Source organism: Schistocerca nitens, chromosome 8 (genome assembly GCF_023898315.1).
Source record: "Schistocerca nitens isolate TAMUIC-IGC-003100 chromosome 8, iqSchNite1.1, whole genome shotgun sequence".
NCBI classification, from domain to species: Eukaryota; Metazoa; Arthropoda; class Insecta; order Orthoptera; family Acrididae; genus Schistocerca; species Schistocerca nitens.
Genome location: NC_064621.1, coordinates 443116840 through 443143813, shown reverse-complemented (window position 1 = coordinate 443143813; position 26974 = coordinate 443116840). Strand labels below are relative to the sequence as shown.

The following is a 26974-nucleotide window of genomic DNA, read 5'->3' as shown; positions in this document are numbered from 1 at the left end:
CTCTCTGCTGCCATTCAAATGTAGAAAATCAATCAGGCTAACTTCGTCACCCCCTCCCCCCTTCAATCATTTTTGTCTGCAAGACATTCGATTACGCAGAACCATTAGTAGCACCTATGTTCACAGGCAATAATACTCAAATTCATTTTTAAGAGTCCTCTACCCCACTGAAATACCTGGACTATCTGAAGTATTCACTTTTGCCTGTGAACTATATACACTCAAAAAACAGGATTCAGCCACACAACCAAAGAGTGATCATTATACTAAAACCCAAATTTAACCATGGTGACTTCCTACTTCATGTACACCAAATGCACTAGCTGTCTACCCTCTTCCAGAGATCAAAAGCATATCAATGATGGCATTTATAGATGCTTTTATTATTTATTGTACAAAAGTTTAATTCATATATTACCAGCACTTATCATTTCACCAATTCTCTTGTACCTATTCCTATTTCACTCCCTCCCCATGAATTGCTTATTGCAATTCATGGTATCTCCCAGTATACAAATAAGTCCATTGTCTGTTTACTACCTAACACTACATTAGACAGGGTTCCAACAACACCACTCGTGGATGACATCTTAGATGCAGTTTGTGATTTTGCTTACATAGATCCAAATTTTGAAAGCAGATATTTTGAGGTTAGGCCATTCACCATTATGCAAATGGAGAGAGAGAGAGAGAGAGAGAGAGAGAGAGAGAGAGAGAGAGAGAAGTATCTGTAACTAATCACAAATTAATTTGGAAAAGGTCTTATTCACACAAATGGGTTACATTTTGTATTTGCAACTGATTTTGGATTAGGATTTTTAAATTATCTTGCAGCTGTATAATAAATGAAGGTAGTCTTGCACAGAATAAAAGAATCTGTTTAATTGCATGAAACTAATTTCTATACAAAATGCACTGAGCAAATGGTTATTAAGAATAGCTGATTTTCATAGCCTTAAGGATCGAAGCCCTTCTGAAGCAGAGAATTTGTAGAATTAAAACGCTGTGCTGGGGACTGAGATAAACACTACATGAACAACACATACATCTCATAATCCGAAATTCCTTTTCCTCCAGATACTGCAGTTCTTCTGTGTGTGGGTCATTTTGTTAACTTCCACTTGTGTTGTCTTCTCTCATTTTACCATCAATTCCCAGAATTTCACCTTGTGTGCACAAAAAGGAAAATTAAATTTGAAATTATTGACCTTTGCATGTGGTATTAAACCAACTCACTTTGTGGGCATCCAAGAAAATTTCAATTCATCATATCAATTCTGAAATATGGCTTTAGAATCTATTTTTGTAGTTCTTTGGCAGACACTATGGCTAAACAATCTAAGAATATCAACATTAACTTTAGTGTAGTTTTGGGCTCCACAGTACAGCATCACCTCCATGTGCAAGCCACCAGAAAAAGGTGACATCTTCCAGGCACCAGCTAAAGTCAGAAACAATGACAATTCTGTGCTGGGAGATTTTAAATGCTGCAGTGTGGTATGGGCTTCCAGGAGACCGATGACCAAAAAATTGCACTCAAGGCTTAGAAGAGTCATACAACTTCCATTTAGTTTATAATAGTAAACTGCTGCCCTCCTCCAATAGTGACAGGTGAAGAAGAGGTTACAACCCCAAAAATAAGTACCTCCCTTCTGCAATAGTAGTCCAATGTGAGAAGCACATAGGCACGCCAATCCCTCACGCATAGCACAGAGCCAGCACGTTTATTGTAAGCACTTTTGTCAAGCCAGAGCAGATACTGTTCACAAGAAGTTTCAGAAACAGCAACAGGAAAACTGCCAGTGACTATCTAAATATAGAGATAGTGAAGTTAAGACTGAAGCTTCAAGAATATAACAACTTCCCTGACATCACCAAGTGAATTTCAAGAAGATTCAACATATCCTTATAACAATGTAACATAAGTTACTGCAGACTTACAAGTCAACTGCAGCTTAATGGCACAACCAATGACAAGATGACTCGAAATCGCATATTTCAGAGTCTGGGAAGCAAAACCAAAATGCCCATAAATACATACATCATGACTGAGCTAAGATTAAGTACAACACATCACCTGGTGCTGAAGACTTGAAGATAAAACAAACTCAGAACTTTGAACCAACAACAGTGGCTCGTGGACACAAGACCATCTGTGTTACCAATTTGCAGATCTTGAAGACAGGGAGGAGGGCCTGAATTATTGCCTCATTGAAAACACGGAAGGAACAACAATACCCAAAAGTTTTTGACCCCTGTCACAGATCTGATACATGTTTAAGGTCCTAGAATGACTGACATACAACTGAATATAAAACATGTTTGAACAGAAATTAATCCAGCACTAAGAGGATTCTGACTTCAGACATCATGGGTAGAACCTAAATCTCACACTATACAAGGGAGATGTACATGGATGAAATATTATAAAGTGGCCTTCACTCATCAGACAGCTGCACGTGACATTATCAATCATATGAAGCTACTGATAAAGCTCTAAGATCTAAAGAGGTACCACCACCACCTTGATATCCTTGTTGTCATATTGTGAAGGAAATTCCACCTCAGCCTCTCATCGCCATCATAGGCCAAAAGGCTATGTCCTGACACTGCAATCATTTTCCCCTATTCTGTGCTGTCCTCTTCATTTCTTGACTATTCTTACATACTCGTACTTACAACAGATCTCTGATTATTTTCTTTCTCCTCTTAGAATTCTTTCTAAAAGCTTTCCTTCTTATATATCGGTTAAAAACTTTTTGTGTCTCAATAAATATCCACAAAGTTCTTTTTCCCTTTTGTTTTCAGGTTTCTCTGCGACTCAAGAACATCTTCATTAGTTTTTCTTTCTGGCTAAATGATCCCCGATAGCTTTCTCTAATGCCACATTTCTATCACCTCTAATTATTTCCAGTGGGTCTTCATCAGTGTTCAGCTTTCCCAGCCACATAAGAGCACACCCAAGGTGAAGATCTTGATAATTCTTTTTCTTTTCTATAAAAATGACTAGTTCACCAGTAGTTGTCTCTCTTGACTGACTGTATGTTTACCTGTAGCAATAATTTTTCTGCTGTTGTTGCATCATTTGTTGTCTTCTGTAATTAAGTTTCATCCATCAGCAATTCAAACATGCTGACAATACAACAATGGCAGTTCATGGCTTTAGCTCCATAGACATAGGAAGGAACTGACAGAGACTCTGGATAAACCCAGTCTGTATTATGAGGATAACCTTCTAAAGCCAAATGCCAGCATGACACAGTTCTGCACTTTCTATATTAACACAAATAGATGGGGCAAAAAATTTGTCATGGTGATAAAAATGACTGTGGCATTGTACACATCCCAAATACCAAGTCTTGACTGGATTGCACTCTGACAATCAAGCAGCTCTGGAACAACATCAAAGCTAAGGCTTGTGCCAAGAAACAATATCATTACATTCCTAATGGGCAGGACACAGGGTGCTGATCCATGACTGTTCTGAATGTCTGCTGTGGTACTGTGTGTATCTGCTGCTGAGTATGCCACTCCAGCATGCAGCACCAGTCTTACCCACATGTTGGCACTGCATCCACTCATATATTTTGTTTAGTATTACTTTTAAGAAAGCATCTGAACGTGAGTAGTCACAATTTTTTCTTAATCATTTGTTTTTTCAAATTCTATCCATGCACTCAGTTCTTCTGATCATTTATTTCCTGTTCTCTTTCCCATTGTATTTGTGTAAGTGTATGTTTTTTTTTTTTTTTTTTTTTGTTTCTGAACAGTTGTCGATTGCTTATGTAATCTCTTGCAATTCCCACTTCGTAATATTTTATTCTACTTCTGAGATCCATTTTGTTTAATTCTGGCTACTGTTTGCTACCTTCAAGATTTGTCCAGTGAACCTGTTCTTGTGCATCCTGTGGACATGCCCACACAGTTTCATCCTCCTTCTTCTACAGCTGTCTGTTGTTATTTCTATCTATTTGTAGATCTCTCTCTCAACAGCCTCTTTATGCAAATTCCTTCACAAAAAACTGGTCAGAATATTTTCTTTAGAATTTTCCTTTCCTGATTTTCAATCTCTATTATTTCTGTTTGAGCACGACTCTCATGAATTTTTGCAGCACGGACTACTTCTGGTGGAACTATTGTGTTGCAATGCCTTAAGTTCTGCATTGGCAAATATATTTTTTATTGCACTGACTGCACGTGAGCTTACATGCTTTTTGTAGCTTTGAAATTCTTTCTTGATTGGCAGTTGTGTTCAAATCTGGTGGTTGGGTGATCTCTCCTAGATATTTATAGTGGGTAACTTGTGATTATTGCCTGTACTGGATTATAATGGGGAGATAATAGCAGGCTTCCTTTCCATACACTGAGTTTTCTTGGAGATTTGCAGACCAGTTTCCTGAGAGATTTCGTGAAGCTTCTCCAGAACAAGTTTGGCTTCTCCTCTATTGTTTGTTAGAACAGTGAGGTCATCTGACACGTGGTGATGGAAAGAGGGAGGGTTAATATGGAAGCCAAACCCCATCATCCAATGCTTGGAATACATTCACCTAGAAAGTGCTTAAGGTTCAGAAAAAGTTTCCGCAAAGAACTCATGTGTTAGTGGGTGCCCACCAGAAACAGTGGAGAGATTGTGGACAGAAGTAGAAATTGTTTCAAAAGAAGGGCCTGCTGTTGGTTGTGTGCTATCCTAACTGTGAGAGACACTGAACAGTATGCGGGTCAAAGTGCTGTGCTGCAAGACCAATAGGCACAACCGAGATCTTCTCCTGGTGGAATCGGACATTCTCTGCAATTATGATGAAGTGCAACACTTGGTCTGCCTGATGGACACAACCTGCACTCAAGAGGCTCTTTTCACAGTTAATTGCAAGTTCAAGCCAGCCATAAATTATTGAAAATAATTTGTTTGAACAGAAATAAAGAATAAAACAAAAGTCACTTATTTATTTGTTCAAAACTGTAATTGCAGGCTGAGCACATTTCCCCATGAAAATGGTTTGTACAATTACTAAGACATGCAGGTTGAGAGATTCAACAGTAGTTGTGAGTGATGTTTATTTGCATTCTTCATGTTGTCATAAACCACTGGTCAGAAATCACAACTAAAAATTTTGAAATTCATAGCTTTGATAAACGACATTTTGAACTGACTTTCAGCAACTATGTAAGTTCATAAACTTTTCACTGTGGCACTAGCACGTCAATGTTACTTACCTTACTTTGTTACTTTTGTGCTTCTTTATTGTTATCCCTGAAATTTGGTATGATCATCAGGAAAATATGTCCCGCATGAACATGAAGAATATTCTTAACAGTTTGCTCAACAAATCCTAGAATTTTATCTTGATCACAACACATATAGTGAAAGGCTAACATCATGCAGCTTATGCCCTCTTGGTATGTTTACTGTGGCCACAAAGTCAACAGATATGCATCACATATTATTTTGTCCCTGCAGTCCTGGCTATCTTATGAGTGACACACATACTGTAAATTTTTTGACACATATGTATTACCAGTCTTTTACAGTACACAAAAAACTCAAGTAAGAGTCTGTGCAAAATCTGTAACTTTTATGCATAATTTGAAAAATGCAAGGAGCACAAACAGAACTGATATGGAAACTGTTTCTCATCCTCAAATAGTTATGGAGATAAAATGAAAACAACAAACCATCACGGTCAGCTGACTTCTGGCTTGCTTTTGACAAAGCTTCTTCTTGTGGCACAAGTCCTGCTAATTTCAATAAAGTCTCCACTCGTTTCTCTGTCACATGATCACATAATCCCACTTTATCACGGCTGAAAAAGTGTACGTAAAAAGAGGTTAGTAATTCTAGGATAAGGGAAGAATGAGTTCTCTTTCTTAATAGCTAAAAAGAAAGATTAATTCTTTTACATTGAACAGGGACAACTCTCAGCACTGCTGATACACACACATAAAAAGAAACATAGTACCCTTAACTTTCTGAACTGCTGGGTCTTGCTTTGGGACAGGAGAAGAGAGGGAAAATCAGGTTATGAAGGTTGGACAGGGAAAGGGTAATGGAGAATTCACTTTCAGTGAAGTGGAAAGTATGAGTCTCTCGGCTGAAAGTAAGTAATGGCCAGACCATGAGACTTATTGCAAATTCAATAAATTTCTGCATGTTATTTTCCCTTTTACGCAAATTAACTGAAAAACTAAATACGTTGCTAATACCAATTATAAAGAGAATTAGCTATAACCACAGATTTAAGTGTCAATACCATAAATCATCAGATTATGAATTATTCCCACCATATGTATTTATTAATTTGCCATTGTGACCACCCAAAACTGCAATTCTCTTATACCATTAATAAAGTGAAAATGTGAAATAGTATGATTTGTGATAATGTTAAAACCATTTATGTCAAAACATATTTCACTGGTCAAATTCCAGATAGTTGCAAATAATACTGAATGAGAATTATTTGAACATGTGCACACACTACACAAAGTACTGCACTTTGATGACAGGAAAGGAAAAATATCATAAAAGAGAAAATAAGTATATTTACTTAAATGCATGGAACCACAGAAACTGTTATCAGGTAGTAGCTTATCAGTCCAGTCAAGGTCACATCCAACTGCAGCAGTTAAATAGTGTTTGTATAAGCACAAGCATACACAAAGAATTCATCCACAGATTGAGAGGGTACTTGACATTATTTCAGTGATTACAATATCAAGAAAAATTTATCATTACTTTTCAGTATGGGTAGTATCAGTATCATGCTGCAGCCCCTCTGTCCTCTGGACTAATTAGGTTGGTATGTGTCACAAAGCCACTGTATCTGCTCCTGAGGCAAGGTGGCCCATAACTACTATTGTAACTGGTCCTTGATATCATGGATAATGATAATGGGTGTGAGTTGATGTCTGAGCTGGACATGCACATGTTCTACAGGGTGGAATGTGGTAAACTGCTTTATTAGAATTCACATTGTGGTGGCACTGTTGCTCGAATAGAGGGGAGATTAGGTGTGATTTATAGTGACTGATGGGAGGTTTGTATTCAATTGTTGTTCAGTTGCAATACTGCAGTGGACATGTGAGGAGTGCTCATTTATCATTTAGTGTTGAAGTGTATTTCTCGAATCCTCATTCAATCATTGCAGTGCAGCGCGCTTTTCATGCGGACATGCTTCTGGACGACAATCAATTTTAAATTGAGTAAATGTATCTGTACGAAGGGGACCTGAGAGAAGTGTTACAACACTGCAAAATGTTGAACGAGTTTGAGCAGCAGTACTGCAATCTCCAAAATGCTCAGTTCGGAAACACGCACTTGCTCTTGGCATTTCAGGATGTTCTTTCCACCAGATTCTTCATAATAAACTCAATTTCCACCCATATAAAATGAGCATGGTATAGCAATTATCAGTACAGGATTATGTAACACAAATAACATCTTGCAAATACATGCTTGCAACCATACCACGTGACACAAATGTTTTCTTTCCTGATGAGGCACATTTTCACCTCAATGGGTGTGTAAACAAACAGAATATGAGGTACTGGAGCGACACAAATCCGACTTTTTTCCAGGAAAATCATCAAGCTGTAACTGTGAATTCGGACCGTTACTTAACTACGCAGCAAGAGTTTTTCCAGACAGTTTTTGAGGCAGTGCAATAACAGGATAACTGGTTTCAACAAAACGGTGCCACTGCAAACATAGCGGGCATTAACAAGAATTTTTTGAGGCAAACATTTCCTGGGGTATCTCAACTGGCTCGCATGATCACCAGGATCACCAGATGTAGCCCCATGCAATTTTTTTTCTTTGGGGTTACCTGAAGTCAAAGGTGTATTGCAACCATCCCAACATTCTGGAAGACCTACAGAACTATACTAAGGCTGAAATTGCAAGGCATGCTTGAAAGAGTGCATGAGAATGTCAGTAAACAACTGTGGCAATGTGTAGATTGTGAAGGAAGACATTTGCCAGATATACTGTTTAAACCATGCAATTAGAAACTTCCATTACTGTCCAATATGAGAAAAATAAAAATATAAGTTTCTAAGTGTTCATTTTTTTTTTATTTCAGTCCCAAATCAGCAATTTACTGTGCTCCACCCTGCATCAGGAAGAGATCAGAGGATCTTACTGGATATGGGACTATATCAACATCATAGACATGTGCCATGTGTGGTTGAGCATAGTCTGTTGAAAAATGTCACTATGATAATGTCGCGTAAGGAGTAACACATGACAACTCAGGATGTCAGCGATGTACCATTGTACCTTCAGAGTTCCCTCAATTGCTACCAGCCGTGGCCTGAAGTCATACATGATGGTTTCCCACATCATGACATCAGGATTCACACCACTGCGCCCCTCCAAAACACTGGAAAAATGGGGCCTCTCCCCACGTCACTGCCATACTCAGTAACAATGGTCATTCATGGAAATGCAGAACTGCAATTCATTGCAGAAGACAATGCGACCACATACATCAACGGTTCTCGCTTCCTGGCCATGACACCATTTCAAATGGAGATGTTTATGTTGTGGTGTTAATGGTAATGTTAATTCCCTAGACCGGCTGCTGTTAGTCTGAACAAACCACATGAGATGGCACAGAATGTTGCACAGAGTCCATCACATTTTCTTGGATGGCAGGCACAGGTGTGATGAGGTTATATGATGTACTTGGTGCACAGTATGGCAATCCTCCCTTGCGGTCAGACGTAGTCACTTGGAACCCTGATGATGAGTATGCGTGCCTCCATGCTCCCATGAAGTTCAACAATAAACCAATGTCACATCCAAACACTCCAAAAATTTGGATATTGCACAATTCAACCAGTGAGACAAATCCTTGTATAGGTGTATTACACCCACCCTGTCCTGGGTGTTGTTTTGGTGTTAAAAGCACAGATGAAGGATTGGAAAATGTTTCATTTTACCGAAGAGCATTCACGTGGGAGCCTCCCTCCAGGCAGAAACCTTTCAGAAAGATAATTTCATGTTAGGAAACGATGAACACAGGAATAACCATTACCAACATTCCACTGAGCAGTATCCACAAAAGCAAGCAAGCAACAAGGAGAAATCAATGCAGACAACTTTGTTACAATGCCGAGCTATACCCAGTGCCCTCTCTGAGGCCTCCATGTCTTAGAGTCGTACAGTGACATACACATTTTGATGGCAATTGCTAGCAAATCAATGATTAATGAGATTGTGTCACTGCCAAACACAGCCATCCCAGCTTGAGCCCTGTCACCAACAAGGTCACTGGTTGTACATTCCGCAAACCCTTTAGCATAGCTGTGACAGTATATTTGACATAAATTCCTAGAAGATACAAACATAACATATCCCTGTGCAAGAAGCTTCAATTGTTCAACATAGCCGTTAAACCACTCTTATTCTACTGAATAAAGGGGACTATTTTAGGGGTAAAGTTTATTTTTATCTTTCTGTCTTGGTGGTGAGTCCAAGAGATTAGAGTAAAATAGCTCAGGACTTGCTGGTTCTATGGAACCCAAGTCGAGTTCCATTTTGTGTGTGCCAGTGTGTTTCTCATTTAAGGATGCTCAGTAGTGGTGTTATCAGTGCTCTTGCTCTAAAAAGTTGGAGGAAACAAAGGATAAAACTTTATAAAAGGATATAATATAATCTCATTTACAACTACACTTTCTCATTCTCACATATGTGCACCATTACATCCACACTATCAGTCAAACTCTAAAATACTAACTTTAGTGAATGAATGTGAAATTTCCCTTCTAAGGCTTTATATGTATTAAGATCATCTTAATTACACAAGTAGTTTCAGATTAAAAAGCCATTTTCGGGTGTTTACCTAGTACGAGGTGCCACAGATGTGGTTTAGAAATTATAGTAGGAATGCTACTATTTATGACGATTTGACAAGTGCATCCACAGTTTTTCAAACCATCGTGACTGTGGTGTCCACCGTATGTTAAAACATATGTAAAATAAATGTTTGGAAAACAGAGGATAGTTAAGCCTTACACAACTTAGGTGCCCTAAGCTCCCCAGAAATTTCCTGCTAATGACTGTTTCACTTTAACAGCCATTCACTCCATCAGCATATAACATACCATCAGACTGAGGTTTTCCTTTAGATGTTTGTGCCACCTTTGCTGGGCTCTCAAGGGTTAGAATGAGAAAAATGGTTTCTTCCAACTCTCAGTTACTCATTTCATGATGAGGTTGAACATAGTTGATAATCTTCAACTATCCCAATTCTCCTACCGTTTTGGTGCTGCAATGTGCTTCTGGACACTGCATGTTGTAACACCTTCGCTAAAATTAATGTTTTGTTGATTTGTTTGTTTGTTTATTTATTACTTTATCAGAAACATACATATTATATAAACAGTTATGACTATATTACTTCTGTCCAAAACTTGGCCACTTCCAATACATTTTCTGCTCCTTGATGAAGTAGTTGTTCTGTGCAAGAGGCTGTACACAGTCGGCACTGAAACACATGATGAACAGCCTGGTCTTCTCCACAGTTGCACTGAATATCATCTTGACCAGTGCAGCCCCATCTTGCCAAATTAACCTTTGATCTGCTAGCTCCAGATCCCAGTCTGTTCAGGGACTTCATACTCATTCATTCCTCATCACAGCAAGGCTGTAGAGTTTCTGACACTCTTTTCCAGCCAGGGGGAGCATTTGTTTGTATTGGGATGGGGGGTGAGAGAAATCATCTATGTCCTTTTACAGACCCATTCTTATATTTGCTTACAGTGATTTAGGAAAACCGTGAATGAGTGGAGCATTGATGAAATAGAAAAACAATTTTCTCATCTTTTTGGATCACAAATGAATATTTCTGCTACAGTCCGTCAACAGAGATGAATGATATTGGCACAGAATAGTATCTGACCACATTTAGCCATTAGCAAAATTGAATTGTTGGTGTGGGTTGGTCTTTCCAGGCCATTCTTCAGTCTGGAACTGGCATCCAGTGATTTCTACTTCTTCAGATCATTAATGAAACATTTGGTTAGCATGCAATTCATAAACTCTTTGCAAGTTCATGTATTTACGAGACACAGTCTCACATTTTAGTAACTGTGTGACAGATTCATGCCATCTGATGCACTACTTTCATTTGTTTTGAACAGCCAGTGACTATCGTACGTAGCTCAGTGAGGAACCAGCCTCCATTCTTGAAGTGCCAGGAGAATATATCACTCATTTGCACATTATATCATGATCTTCTAAGTGGAAACCAGTTACTTATTTAGCTGATTTAGCTGTGTCTGTGTTCTTCTGTAGTTTAATCTTAAATTTCTCAAGTGTTTGTGTAGTGTAGATTCACTATCTTTAATATGAATAAGGACTGTGAACACTATGTTCAGATGTGACCTGAGTTGGAGACCCTTTGCTCACAGCTTCAGGAGGTGTTGGCTTCGGTCACACAGCTTGAGGCCATTGCCATTGGGCATCTGTGTGGGGCTAGACTGGCGGATCCAAGGGGCATCCAGCAAGCCCCTTGTGACTCCCAACTGGTCCACTACTGTGGATCGGTTACTGCCTGCAATAAAGTTGACCCCTCGCCTGTGGTGACTGGGAGGTCGTTTCAAAGTGAGACAGAGAGTGAAAGTTTTTCTATGGGGCCAATCGAAAAGTCTTCCAAGTTTGTTTGACAAACAGGTTTCACATACTAACTGTGGCTGATAAAAATATCCTGAGCTGGCTGCAATTGCCTGCAGTGTTTCAGGGGAAACCTCTTAGCATGCAAAGTCCAAGCTTTCACAGATTTGGGATTTGCTGGCAATTGGGAACTCCAATACTATGCACCTGGTGGAGCCCCTTATGAATAGGGATACCAAAGAGGGGAAAAATCCAGTGTACAATCTGTGTTTATTCTGGGAGAAGTCATTCCAGATGAGGAACAGGTCCTTCTGAAAGCCATGAAGAGTATAGGGTGCGGCCAACTGCAGCTGGTAGCTCAAGTTGATAGTAATGTTGTATGTCACTTTGGATCAGAAGAGATTCGGATTTAAGTAGCTATCTGAAGAGGTAAAAACAGCCAGTCTTTCTTGCATGATAAAGGCAGAGCTCACCATGTGTAACATCTTTGGGAGGACTGACAGCAGTCCATTGGTACAGACCTTAGTGGTGGGTCTGAATCAGAGGCTAAAACACTTCTGCAACAATGTCGGCTTCAGATTCCTTTGTTTGTACCATAAGGTGGAAAGGGGTTGTGATTTTCTCAACAGAGCAGAGGCCTATTACACACAGGAGGCAGCTACACAGGTAGTGGGGTCTGTGTGGAGTGGACCAGCTGGTTTTTAGGGTTCCGTACCTCAATCAGTAAAAATGGAATCCTTACAGGAACGCTTTGTTTTCCACCTGTCTGTCCAACTGTTAACACCGTTTTCTCTCAGGAACAGTTATAGGCATCAAGTTGAAATTTATGTCATGCACTAAGTTCTATGGTTCCTTGGGGGTCTAAAAATTTAATGTTCTAAGTCAATGCATTCAAAAGATACTGCCATTTATGTCACATATTTCAATAATCAGAAGTTCATTCATTGAAACCTACGGGGTACTCTCTATTGAATTTCGGCAAGAAGCAAGCCTTCACAGTACAAGTAATGGGAAAAATTCAAAAATTATTAAATCGTAATTGCATCACATAACAAGTACCATTTTGCTGTTAGAACTTACACTACATTTATTATCCATCAAAAGCATGACAGAAAAATATTACTGAATGCAAAACACAAAATGCAAAAAATATTTTATTACATCTTCTCTCTCTAGATATATAAGCTGAAGTCTCCTGCTCACTTCTTTTTATATGTCCAGGCTCGTCTCAGGAACTACTGTAGAGATTTTGATGCGGTCTTGGGATTGCTGGGAATGACATCTTGTCAGTATCAATATGGATCACAGGCAAAAACTGTCAAGAGTCTCTGATTCTTTGATGTATAAACTACAAGGGCAGTCTGAAAAGTTCTCGGCCTGATAGTGAAAATGACATTTTATGCTTTCAAAGAAGTTTTATTTTTCAATATAATCTCCACTGATATCAGTACACTTCGCCCAGTTGTGTTTCAATGCCATTATCCCCTCTCTGTAGGGTTTCTCTGGAAGTGCTTCAAAGTACCCATCGGCAGCTGTAATGGCTTCTTGACTGACAAAAAATGCTGGCCAAAGAGGCATTCCTTTGATTTTGAAAATAGATGAAAGTCGCAGGCAGCCAGATCTGGGGAATATGGTGGACGTTTCAGCACTTCATAATACAAGACCCTCAATTTTCCCACTGCCAAGACATTTTTGTGGGCTGGTGCATTCTCCTGATAGAAGATGATTTTTTTCCTTCTTTAAGCCATATCTATTTTCACAAATGTTTGCATCCAGTTTCATTAGAAACTGAGAATAGTATTCTACAGTCATGGTTTTACCTTCTTCAAGACAGTCAATCAACAAAATTCCTTTAGCATCCCAAAACACCGATGCCAATATCTTTCCCACTGATGGCACCATCCTTGCCTTCATTCAAGCTGAAGAATCAACTTCTGGTCATTGCACAGACTGCTGTTTGGATTCAGGTGTGTTGAGGTGAATCCATGTTTCATCCACTGTCACATATTGACACAAAAAGTCACTTCTATTTTTCTAAAACACACACCATGCACTTTTTGGAAAGTGCTATGTTAATGTGTTTGTGATCCACAGTGAGCACATGTGGCACCCTTTTTGTGCAAAGCTTTCTCATGTTCAATTTGTGGTGCAAGATGTGACCAACACACTCTTTTGATATCCGTACAGCATTAGCAATTTCACGTATCTTTATACACTGACCTTCCAAAATAATACCATGCACTTTGTCAAGATTAAAGTGTTCTTGCACTTTATGAACGTGCTTCACGTGAAACATCTTGGACGCTTTGACAGCCACATTTGAACCAGGGCGCGATTTTATGTAGTGCCTACTAAAATGTGTACCAATGTGAGTGGGGAAAAAATCACGTGAGTACTGCTGTGATCTCTAGGTGAAGCCGAGAACTTTCCAGACAACCCTCATATCTATATACATAATGAAGTTTGTGAAGAACCCTCAGTGCATAAGTCCTAATCATACTTGCCGTGTTTTTAAGGTTTGAAGGTCTCAGAGAAATAAAAACAATGGTTCAGTCCCATAGAGTGCAGGTGAAACACAGGATGAGGGAAGACCCAGGAAACATTGGTATTACATTTATAAATTGTCATAGCTGTGTCGGGAAAGAACCAGAGCTCCCAACCTCATAGCAATCACTGAATCAGAAATTGTTATAGAAACTGAAAGCTGGCTTCAGCTGGAGATAAGTTCAACCGAAGTTTTTGCCAAGACTTAATGCTGTTCAGAAAGGGTAGAATATATTCAATTGGTCGTAGCATGTTTGTTACTGTTAGAACTAGTTTATCTTGCAGTGAAGTTGAAGTAGGTAGTTCCTGTGAGTTAGTATGGTTTCTTTAACAAACCCCACAACTCAGATGATATAATTACTGGAGAGTTCAAGGAAAATTTGAGTTTAATTTTGCCTATGTACCTTACATAATTATAGTTGGTGGTGACTTCAGTCTACTCTCAGTATGTTGGTGAAAATATATTTGCAATCTGTGTTAGGCATAAAACATCATCCAATATTGGTGTAAATGTTTTCTCTGAAAATTGTTTTGAGCAGTTATTTCAGGAGTCCAAGAAGATTGTACATGATTGTGATAACACACTAAACCTCTTAGCCACAAACAATCCTTAGCACATGGAGTATGTCATGATGGATACAGCAATTAGTGACCACAAAGTTGTGGCAATGAGACTTAATGAATATCCAAAATCACCAATAATATATACCAAATATAGCTATTTAAATCATCTGACCATCTTCTTCACTTCAAGCATTAGGCCTATTATGTTTTGTCTGTTATAGTACCCATCCCTTTCTTGGTCTTCCTTGACTTCTTCTAGCAACTGGCTTAAATCTTCTGGAGAGATAATCTTATCACACTCACTCTTTAGTGATGTTCATTCCAGTTTCTATTTTACTGTATTTTATTGAAGATATTAAATATATTCTGTTCTTTCCCAATTTTGGAATTTCAGAATCTGTCAGTTCTTGTGTGTCCCTTTACTGCTCTTAGAAATCTCACCTCTGTTACTTGTATGCAACTTTCTTCATGTTTACTTATAAACAATGATTCGCTTCCATAAAGAAGCACTGGAACTGCCACTGTCTTACAAAATTTCAATCTTTTTCTTAGGCATCTGTTTATTGTTCCACATATATTTCCAAACTTAATTAATTTCTTCTCTGTCACCATCATACTCATAGGCAACACCACAACTGAAATAGTTATAATGTTTGACCCATTCTACTGTTAATAACAATTTTTGTCCATACAGAATGTTTTCCTTTATAAGCCATTGATTTTGACCCCTTTTCTGAAATCATCAGATGGTGTTCGTCACAAATATTATCTAATAAATTTATTCCCCTTTGTAGGTCAGCTTCATTCTCTGCCAGCAATATGGTATTGTCTGCATTTAAAAGGCAATTCAAGTGGGAACTTCTGTTAACCTTAATTTCACCATCAAAAATATCCTGCCATTTTTGGCATGAGCCGTCTAAATAAATGTTAAAACGTGTGGTTGATATGCTGCCCCTGGTCTAACTCCTTTCTTGTTGGCTAAAGGCTGTGTTAGATGACTTTTATATCTAAAATTACATTTGTGTGTTTGAGCAGACTTTTTGGGATGTTCATTAGTTGTTGTGGAGATTATCTATTCCTCATCATTCTTCACAGTTTCTTCCTATCTATATTATCGAATGCCTTAGAAAAACCAATGAATACTAAATGGGTTTTATCAATTATACTCCTCTCTTTTTCAATTATTTATTTAATTATAAATACTACACCTGTTGTTGACCTACCCATCCAAAATCTCATTTTTTCTTTGCCTAATAAACTCTCAGCTATAATCTTTAACCTCCTATTCATTATTCTTGCAGCGTCCAGTAAGCTGATTCCACCATAGTTCTAAGCTGATTCCACCATAGTTCTGACAGTTATTGCAGTCTCCTTTTTTAAACAGTAATATTACGTTTGCCTGTGATCATGTTTCTGGAATAACTCCATTTCTGCAGCATATATTAAATAAATGTAGCAGTCTCTTTGTAGTAGGGTGCCTCGATATTAGCAGTTTAACATTTATGTCATCCATACCAGTAGCTTTTCTATTCTTTATGGAGTTTAGGGTTTCTATTAGTTCATTCACACAAGAATTACCTACACATCCTATTCCAATTTCACTCTCTTTATTCTCTGTGGAATATGTTTCTTCATACCACAAGTCCTTTAATGTTCTATCCAGTTTGCTTAATGGATGTTTTTATTTGAGCGCAACTTCTTTTTCTGTTTGATTGATCACTTTTATTGTTTTATAAGTTATCACTTCCCTTCCATGAATATCATCATCATCATCATCATCATCATCATCTATTACAGTTATACACATATCCCACAAATCCTCGATTTGCTGCATCTCTCTCTCATTTGTAAATCTGATGATTCTCCTCTGTTGGTTCAATGAAATACTTAAGATAAGCATCTTGTTTTTTCATTATAACTTTATCTGATTTTAGTGTCCTAATTTTTAATCCTTTCCTCCTCCTTATCTTTTCCTTTTTTCCTAAAGCTTCTTCAGCTGCTTTCTTAACTGTGGTTGCTGTATTTTCCCAGTCCTCCCCTATTTTTTCCACTTCTTCTTTCTGGTCTAGTTCTTGATTAAACCACTCTGGTTTATACCTCAAACACTATGTTCATTTCATGGACACCAATAAACCTCCAATTACTTAAAGAAATGAACTCTCATGTACAAATAAATTTCAAACATTGATTATTTTAAAGATGAATTAATGTGTTAAATATTTGACGTTAAGCATCCAAGTGAGAAAATTTTTAGAAAAGTTTTGAAATTATGCTTAAAGTTTGTTGGAAGGCACCAAGCGCTTTCATTATGAAACAATCGATGAATATAGTCTGGGTAATTTGCAATCCATTTTAAGCAAAAGCAAATTTTCCAAACACCTCAATGTCTATAGGGTCATATCTCCTGAACTGTGTGACGTACAATGATATAATTTTTCAGTGGTATATGTGGATACTGACTGCAACCTCTGTTGAAAATAGAGTTCGTAGTAAAGAAGTAATAAATTAAAATAACATGTCTAATGCTGAAGTTGTATAGTTTGGGATGAATGGGACGAGGACCATCCTGAACTATTGAAAACTCAAGACTATTGAAATCTATGTGGGAAAAAGAAATAAAATTATGTTGGAAAAAATAGAGTCATCAAAATATGAAATTTATTAGCAAAAAATGTTTGCATAGGCACGGAATTATGTTTTAACTAAAGTCTAGTAGTAATACTTTACTTCATGAAGTAATTGTGAAGTGTCTTTTGTTTGATGAAATTGCAAAGTTTCCGCAAGGCAATATCACACCACTGTCTGAGGAAAAGGCTGTTGGTTGGCGTCCCCTCAGGTTGATGTTCCACGCAGACCATGGCGACCTCATGTGCAGCATAGCTATGGGTGTGATTCATCATCGGTGCAGTTTCTGCCTCATCACTCTGACACTGCATTGGGGTGTTAACCATGTAATTATTGAAAAGCCTGTAACTCCCAACTGTACATCTGAATTTAACAATTCAGTTATTTCCACATTTTCCACCTCTTCACAGCCTGGCAACCTTCCGATTATATTAGACAAGGAATAATCATCCTCACCTGCAGAATATTCAGTTTCAGTGTTAGGTCTACTTCCTCTTGAATTTTTCACCATGACTTAGAAATTGTATCGGACTTTATCTTGCTCCAAGACTTGCTGATTCAGTACACAATGTCCTTCACAGTCACTTTCATCAAAGCTCCTACAATCTTTTCATTGTATTCCAAATGCAAGACTGACTGTAGCAATCGCCGACAATACTTGTTCTTCAAGTCTTTCAAAATATCCTGACCCAAACTGTCGTCTCCCTCTTACATCTGGTTTCTAAAAGAAACAATTCTTTCGCCTGCAAGATTGAGCCAGAAATCGGAGCCCCTTTCTGTCTTTGTTGCAGAAACTATGTGAACAATGCCTTACTTGTTTTTTTCAAACTCTGACTTCTTTATAGTTTTCTGGTTACGAGATTTTTCAGAGCATTTCTTTGAAGAAAACTGCTGCAGTATAAGTCAGTTTCTTCACCAGTCATCAACAGTAACTTCGCTGACACCACATTTGAGAGCAAGTACTTTTATTGTTTCTCCTTTGTCAAGTAATTTCTATGCTTATAAGTTAATATTCAAAGGCACAGATTTCCTTTTCCTTGTTACAGCATTTGTTTTTAGAAGATGTACATACAAAAATAGTCAACAAACAAAATGAAACACAACATTGAACACTGTCTATGCCAACAATGACAAACCTAAAATGCTACTTTCAAAAACTAGCATGGGGCCATTGACATAGGCACAACAAAGTGTGTGGTTCAACAGGTGTTGTGTTATGAGCAAGTGGGGGAAACAGATCAAGAATTTACAAATTTACACTTCCTATTCCCCCCCCCCCCCCTCCCCCCCCTCTGAAGCTCGAAATTATAGGAAACTCATAACTCTGAGACTTGAAATATCGAGACTCTACTGTACTTGTTTTCTTGTATTGAGCTTTTAACATAAGCTTATACCTTGTAAAGAGTAGAGTATGACAGCATTTTAAATTTTCAAATTTGGCCATTAACTATGTGAAATGCTGAAAATATTTTGTTTTTTATCCTGGAAGCTGTTAGAGATGCAACCTGAAACTATTACCAGCTTCCGGAAAAGTTGCTCAGTAATACAGATATTTTATATAGATTTCTTCCTTCATCTTCTCTTCTGTCAACATATTGTTCTTTCTCCATTTGGTGTACGTATTTAGTGAATGTATCACCTAGAAATGTTCAGCACCTATGTCATATCCCTGTCCACTCTTTAGTCTCTTACTACTCTAATTTAGTTAATGATAGTGCAGTCAATACGGGCCTTACATTCTTGAGCTGACCATGTGTATTTTAAGATATTTGTTTTGCGCAAGAAAGTATTGGGTATTTTTAGTCTGTTAAAAGAAACACAATCTCTCAGAAATCTTCCATAGTTATGTATGTTATCTTCTTCCATTGTATCTACAATCTTTCGGATAAATTTATTCTCTACCCTTGTGTTTAAATCTCCTGTCAATACTACACTTATCCAAAACTGATGGCAGTTTGTCATTGAAATCTATAGACCCCGCCCCCTTCTTCAGGTGCATAAACTGTAATGATAGTCAAGTTTTCTCTCTCCTATTTGACAGTTAAAACTATAATTCTTGGATTTATGTAACTACACCCTATAATTCTCTTTTCCCATCTTTTCCGTACGTAAGTGGGAGCCCTTTTGCTTGTTCTCTCCTTTTTTGCATTCTACTGTACATCACCAAATACTTTCCTGTATGCTTACTACTTTGTTGCTTGTTCTTTGTTTCTATTAGGGAAGCTAAATCTGCAGAAATCCACTTTGAAAACTTTTTTAGCCTAGACAGTAATAGTGCTTCACTGTTATCACATTTTAAAAAACTGTGCAGTAACCATTTATTAGCGTAACAGAGGGACATAATAAAGAATATTCACATTGTACACCCGTCATTACTTGAAAAATGCCCGCAGAAGCTCCAGGACTGTTTAAAGGTTTATTACAACAAATGTCTCATGAAATGAATTGTAATTTTATGAAATAATCTGAAAAAGTAGATTCAACAAATAACAAACTCTCTAACACTAGGATAATTCCTTAACACTAGAATCTACTTTGTCAGATAATTCCTGATGACAAAGCAGAGTCTAAAAGCAACAAACCTCTGCCAACGCATAAAATACGAAAGAACTAAAATTAGGGAAAACAGCACAATCCAAACAGGAAATGGAAGCTAAATTAACTAACATTGCAAATACTTTGACCCAATTGCCTCAGGAGTTGAAGAATGAGATCAGTAACCAATGTGATTTAGTTCGCAAGGAAGTAAAAGACCAATTAAAAGAATTAGAGGGCAAAATTAACAAAGTAGGTCAATTTGCTATTAGAGATTTCAACCAGGTTAAAGAGCAAATCTCAGGGGTGAAAGAGCATGTAACTGTTTTCGAACAATGCAAAAAATTTACAGAAATAGCCAACACACCTGAAACACTACCTAATTTGGTGGAACAATTACATGAAGTTGTAAACTCTCCCATACAAGAGAAAGTAGAATTGTTTAACGCTAACACTCTTTTTAAGCAAGGAGCTGAAGAAAACAAAAAAGAATTAACAAGATTATGGGAAGCTATCAAGAGTACTAAGCAGGAAATCCATAAGAAGGCAGGGGTAAATAACAGTGGGGTATCGAGTAGTTTATTAGAGGGGTTACAATTGGGAAGTAATATGAATTTATCAAAGCAACTTTCAAAATTCAAATCTGATGGAGAAGTTCACCCAACCTATTTTTGTGAGTATTTTCTAGATACTTACAAAAAATCTGGGAGGATAGCAAAAAGATAGATTTTGCCTCGAGTTATTTGATAGGTGATGAGGCAGAATTGTGTACTGCTGAACTGAGGATTTTTCAGCTTGAGAGGATTTTAAGGAAAAATTTCAGAGAAAATCTTGGTCTACCAGCATACAAGAGAAACTGACATTAGAGTTATTACACCCGAAATATTATAATAACTCTTGGGAAAGTTTTAAAAAGTATGTAGAACGGCAACCGACTCATTCTAAATATTTAGATAAGCCAATATAGGAGCCCCATTTAGTCAAAATATTGGTACAAAGGTTACCATATCATGCACAAAACAAAGTTCGGTATAGAGTCTGGACAACAGTTAATGATGCACTAACTTTTGTTGAGGGATTAGATACACTGAACAAAGAAAGGAATGAACATATGCCAGAGGATAACAGGGGAGGTAATAGCATGGATAATAAAGATTCCGAAACAAATTCATTAAGAAACAAATTCTAATCTTTGCCAAGTACGGAAGGAAAACAAAACTTGGAATACACCTATAAGTGAGCAAAACATTTTCTACCCTAACACAATAAAGAGTGTCAAAACAGCAACATCCCTTCACACATATTCGTGCCTAAAGTAGTAGCTAGTAGTGAGAACAATGGAAAACAGGGAAATCAAAGAGAAACACTGATTGCAACATATTATCCTACAATAGTTACGGAAAATGAAGAATGCTCTGGAAAGGTGGGGAGGGGGGGAATTAGTCCAAGACCTTTACATGTAGCATCTAGTATTTATTCAACAAAAACTGCATCAGTATGTTTATGAAGGTGGCCATGTGCTTAGTTAATAAACTTAGCTATAAATTAATATTTCAAGGAAAATTCTGAAGATGTATGTTGTACATGTAGTACACGAAATGATAGAAACTGAAACAAGTTATAGCATTATGACATTTGCAGAGAAATGCTTTAACTCACAAGGTCTTTGCAAAAGCTATGAATATAATAAGCTAAATATTCTGGAATTTAGAATATGAAGTTATTGGTTTTGTACATGTTTTAAACATAAAGAAAGAAGAATAAAATGGTTGGGTTTGTCTTTGAATTTTTTTTATGGAAGTTAATCATGGGTAGTGATATCACCTCTATTGAGTATTGATTGACAAACACACTGATCACGGAACTTATACTGACAATTGATGATGACTTATGTCAATATACTTATTTCATTGCATTTCATAGGTGTTTGTTAGGATCAATTTTTGGGGTGTCTGTGATGGTGAAGCTATAGCAAGTCCATTCTGAAAGGAATACTGTACAACTTCTCCCTCTGGTACCACGGTGAGGTACCTTAGCAGATGGGGTCACTGGGGTGGGGGGTGGTAGGGGAATCCATCTATGGGGTATAGTAGAATTTATAACCTACAACAGTAGGATTGCACTGGCGGGTATTTCAAGTATAACAACAACAATAGACTTACGGGATTTTTTTTTTTAGGGTTAAGTAAGAGACACATGTTAGTCACGCCACATGTTGTAGGGGAGAAGAGTCCAGGTAGGAGATGGAAGACAAGACAAACTGATGATAAGTTAGAATGTGTAGCTGAATAAGAAGCAAGATCTTATGAGTTAACATGAGAATGAGAAGGTTTGATAAGTAGTATTCAACCAGGACTAGGTCCATGAGGTATCAATTTTAATAACAGGAGACGAAGTGCTACCATTATCCTAGTATATTCACAAGAAATATCTGGAATGGAATCTTTTGTATTGTCTAAAACTAGTAATTATAAGAAAGTAAAGGATAAGCTATATGTATCAGTAAGTAGAAACAAGATAGATAAGCATCATGATGATGATGATTGGTTTGTGGGGCACTCAACTGTGCGGTCATCAGCCTCCGTGCAAAGCCCCAATTTTTACACAGCCCAATTTTTTGTACACAATCCAATCTAGCCACTGTCACGATTGGTGGTGGTGGTGGTGGTGGTGGTGGTGGTGATGACAACACAAACACCCAGACCCAAAGCAGAGAAAATCCCAAACCCGGCCGGGAATCGAACCTGGAACCCCACGATCCAAAGGCAGCAACACTAGCCACTAGACCATGAACTGGGAATATACATACACGTGAGAAGTATGTGTATGTAGTGATGTTATAAACGAGTGTGAAAAAAAGAAAAGAAAAGATGATGTTAGAATAGAGGAGTTAAGCTATTTAGATAGAGAGCAATCAGATAACGTCAACAGAAAGCAATTATGATAGAAACTTATTGTATAGAGTGAGAAAAGACAGTGGATGGGGGCTAGTATCTGTGATCACTGGCGAAGTTAAGAAGAGGCACACCCAAATAGTGGATGAGGTGAAGGAGAGGAAAAGGGCAGGTGGATCTGTAGGAGGAATGGCCTATACTTTGGTCAGGCGAATCCATGGTAGGGATGATCTGTACCATTTAATGTAGGGAGGAGAGAGGTAAGATTAGACAGACCTACAGAACGGTCAATAACTTGGTCAAGTGAACCCATTAAGAGACTGACTTGTATCATACTTTTTTTCAGGGAAATGAGGGAACACTCACATCTATAATGTTATAGAGGTTGTCACAGTGACTGCCCTTAGAAGGAGTGTAAGTGCAGTGAATACAGAAGTATGAAGCTGTATAAAGACTAGTAGTCATGATATGAAAGTTTTCCCCAAACTAGTTCTATAATCAAATACACTTACCTGACATAAGAGACAAAAAATGGTTGGAGTAGGAATGTTCAACGCTTGTTGACTACAACCTATACTGAGATTTGCCTCTTGAGTCTGAATGGTAGGAATATTCCCAAAAAGCAACTCCTCTGGTAATAATAATGTGAGAAAGAGTGAAAGGTAACTAACTATGTACATATACAAGAATTGAACAAGAAAGTCTTGAGTATATTGCCTTGTATGCGAAACATTGTTAAATAAATAAATAAAATCAACAAATATAAAAACCACAAGTAATTTGATGAAGTTTATTTAAGTTGGATGACGATACACATATATCTTAAAGTGCTCTCTTGCTATACAGAAAGATTGCTCATTACAGGACAATTTCTAGCATCATACAGGTTGTGAAGTTGACAGAAAAATACTAAGCAGGTAGTACATTGCAGGACATTTATCGTGCATGGGTGTTTGTTTCCGTACATGCAGAAATTATGAGTTGTATGGAATATGGGAAAATGGCACGGTATGATGACAAGTAAATGGCTTCAAATGCTGTGGTTGGGGTCTTTTATGTTCTGGCATCATGGCTTGGTGGTGGCTTGACCATCAAGGAGCAACCACATTCTCCAAGAATGAAAACAAATGACAAGAGGATTTTGTAACAAATAAAATACATTGTAATCTTGGATGTCATGTTGAGTCTTCGAGGCATATGTCGAATGAAAAGTTGTGTTGTATTCTAGTTCACATGTCACTCTAATGATCTGTACACCCACTTGTCACTCTAATGATATATACATCCATTCAAGGAAATATATGTTTGTAAAAGGAAAGTAGTGGACGTGCTTTTTTGTGATGTGAATAGAAGTTATCCTCTTTTGATCCAATAACAATTGCAGAGCAAAGAAGCTTGACTACACATGGGATTTCAGAGGCACTCATTAGCAGGATCTCTACTTCAAGAGAATCAACTATGGCAGCTGAAAAATAAAATAAAAAGGAAAATACATAAGATATTATGTTGGGTGACAGATCTCATGAAGTGTGAAGTGTTCTGACTCAGCTTCAACTATAAGGAACAAGCCAGCAGCTATATAAAACCTTAAACCAACAAGAAAAACAGTTCACAAGGAAAGTGCTACATTAAGCCAGTGTTCCCCAACGGTACAAAACAATGATAAATAGCATGCCACATTTAAAAGAATATAAAATCTCCGAGATTAGTGATGGTTTACAGATGCCAAAAACTTTAATGCAGAATTCAATGTAAGATGATTTTACTAGTTTCCACAATGATACTCTGCCTTGAAATCCACAGAAAATCCAAAGACACTCCGGTCACATGTAAAATATATCACAGGCAAGACACAATCTGTACCAGGAATGTGCAATAGCAATATTAATATTATGGGTGACAACGCCACTAAAGTGGACTTAGTAAACTCGATTTTCTGAAATTCCCTCACTAAAGATAATGCACTAAATATTACAGAATTTGAATCAAGAAGAGCTGCCAACACAAGAAATTTAGAAGTATGTACCCTCCGTGCAGTGAAGCAATATAAATCATGCAATAAAGGCAAGTCTTTTGGTCCAGATCATATACCAGTTAAGTTTCTTTCAGAGTATGCTGACATGGCATTACAACAGTAGGTTTTCTACAAATGTTGATGAAAGAACGGGAGGTTTAACTGAGCAATATGTGGCTGGCAAGTAATCATATAGTGGCCAAGCCAGATATATAAGCAAGAGCTTTCATTCAATCCCAAGGGGCCAAATGCGGAGGTTAATTATGTGACAAGTCAGTAAAAGGATATCACATGGATTTCCCCATGGTGAAAAGGAGCGAAACCGAGCCACTACATGACTGCAGAAGCCAAGCAGCGTGGTCAGACTCTGACCATGTGTGAAACTAAAACATATATTCACCAAAAATACTGCAACAATTCCATACCAGTAACAGAATACCTAATAACAGCACTGAAATTGCAATAAAGGCATTCCTTCAATAAAATTATCATCATGTTTGTACAATAAATACTGACACATTTATTAACAATTAATTGGTAAATTATTTATAACAGAAGTAACAAAAGCTACAAATATGCTACAATTATGTTCGACACACAGTCTGATAGCACTTCAAGTCAGCTATAAAATGGGTACATTTGCTATAATATAGAACAAATTAAATAAATATTATAAATAAATCTTTGAATAAGGTTTGTCAGAGTGCCAAAGCAACCGAGTTCTTCATATTTATACTAATGATTAGCAGTAGCATGAGTAATTCACATTACTACTTCAATTTGTTCACATGCACTTAATGCAAAAATTTAGAAATACAATGTTTTAAGATGGTCAATTGATTAGAACAGTACAGTACTGCAGGAGCATGAAGAATAAAGGTGTGAACTTGACTAGGCTCTTGCAGTTCCAATCTGTAGTATAAAATACTTATCCAGAAACTGTGATTTCAATTATGTATAAAATTAGCTTGTGCAAATGTTGTCATTGTGGTCTTCAGTCTGAAGATTGTCTGATGCAGCTCTCCATGCTACTCAATCCTGTACAAGCCTCTTCACCTCTGAATAATTACTGCAACCTGCCATCATCTGAATTTGATTATTGTAATCATCTCTTGGTCTCCCTCTAAGATTTTTACCCCTCACACTTCCCTCCAGCACTAAACTGGGGATCCTTTCATGTCTCAGAGTGTGTTCTATCAACTAATCCCTTCTTCTAGTCAGGTTGTGCCACAAATTTCTTTTCTCCCCAGTTCTAATCAGTAACTCCTCGTTAGTTATGTGATCTACCCATCTAATGTACAGCAGTCTTCTGCATTCAAAAGCTTCTATTCCCTTCTTGTCTAAGCTGTTTATTGTTCATGTTTCACTTCCAAACATGGTTACACTCTGTATAAATATGGAATGTAGATTAATTGTAAAGACATGTCTTGTTTGTTGAAAAACAGAACATGTAAAATAATTGAAAATGGTGGTCAAGAATGTAAGAGCTGAAATGACTCCATCAGTAATCACATGACAGAGTTGAAGACGGAGCAAACAGAGACAGACAAAAGATATACTGATGTTTGTAGCTGGATGGGTACGGTTGTTGATATGAGATACACAGTCAGAGTGCCACACATGTTCAAGTGAGTTTGGAGATAGGAATATTTCAAAGTGTGCCTATTTGGTCATTTCTCAGTATAATAATTTGTTATTTAAATAGTGAATGCTAATAAAGCTAATAGTGCCCGAATTGAATACTGCATACAGACTTGGTTAAATCTGTTGAGCATTAGGTATTTATGCAGTCTAGTTGATTTAGTCCACTGCTTGATAGCTCTGGCTAATGATAGCAATTGCCTATGAATGCTCTGCTTTCTCTGCCTACACAGATATTTCTCACTTTATTTACTCGACTGTGTATATCATCATCCCATGTATGGGCACCATTCAAAGTAAATTTGTGGTGTCTATGAATAAACTGTTAGTGGAATCTAATAGTGTGGTAAATCTACATTATTATCCTGAGGGATCATGAACTTTGTTTCCCTTATCTTATCTAATCATTTATATTTATTCATGTATTTTATATATCATTCACTGACCATTTTCTTAGGGCTCTCCTAGATAACTATTAGATGTTTTTGTAGTACGCAATGGAACAGTGTACAACTGAACCCCTATGTACACTGCTGGCCACCGTAA

The 26974-nt window shown here is 37.4% G+C and overlaps 1 protein-coding gene across 1 annotated transcript in view; it reads right to left on the bottom strand.

Moving 5' to 3' along the window:
- LOC126199032 (synembryn-A) overlaps window positions 1-26974 on the bottom strand; it is a 130441-nt gene that overhangs the window by 76626 nt on the left and 26841 nt on the right. Inside the window, exon 3 of the mRNA XM_049935733.1 lies at window positions 5674-5801. Coding sequence (XP_049791690.1) covers window positions 5674-5801 — 128 coding nt within the window. The remainder of the gene's footprint in view (window positions 1-5673; window positions 5802-26974) is intronic.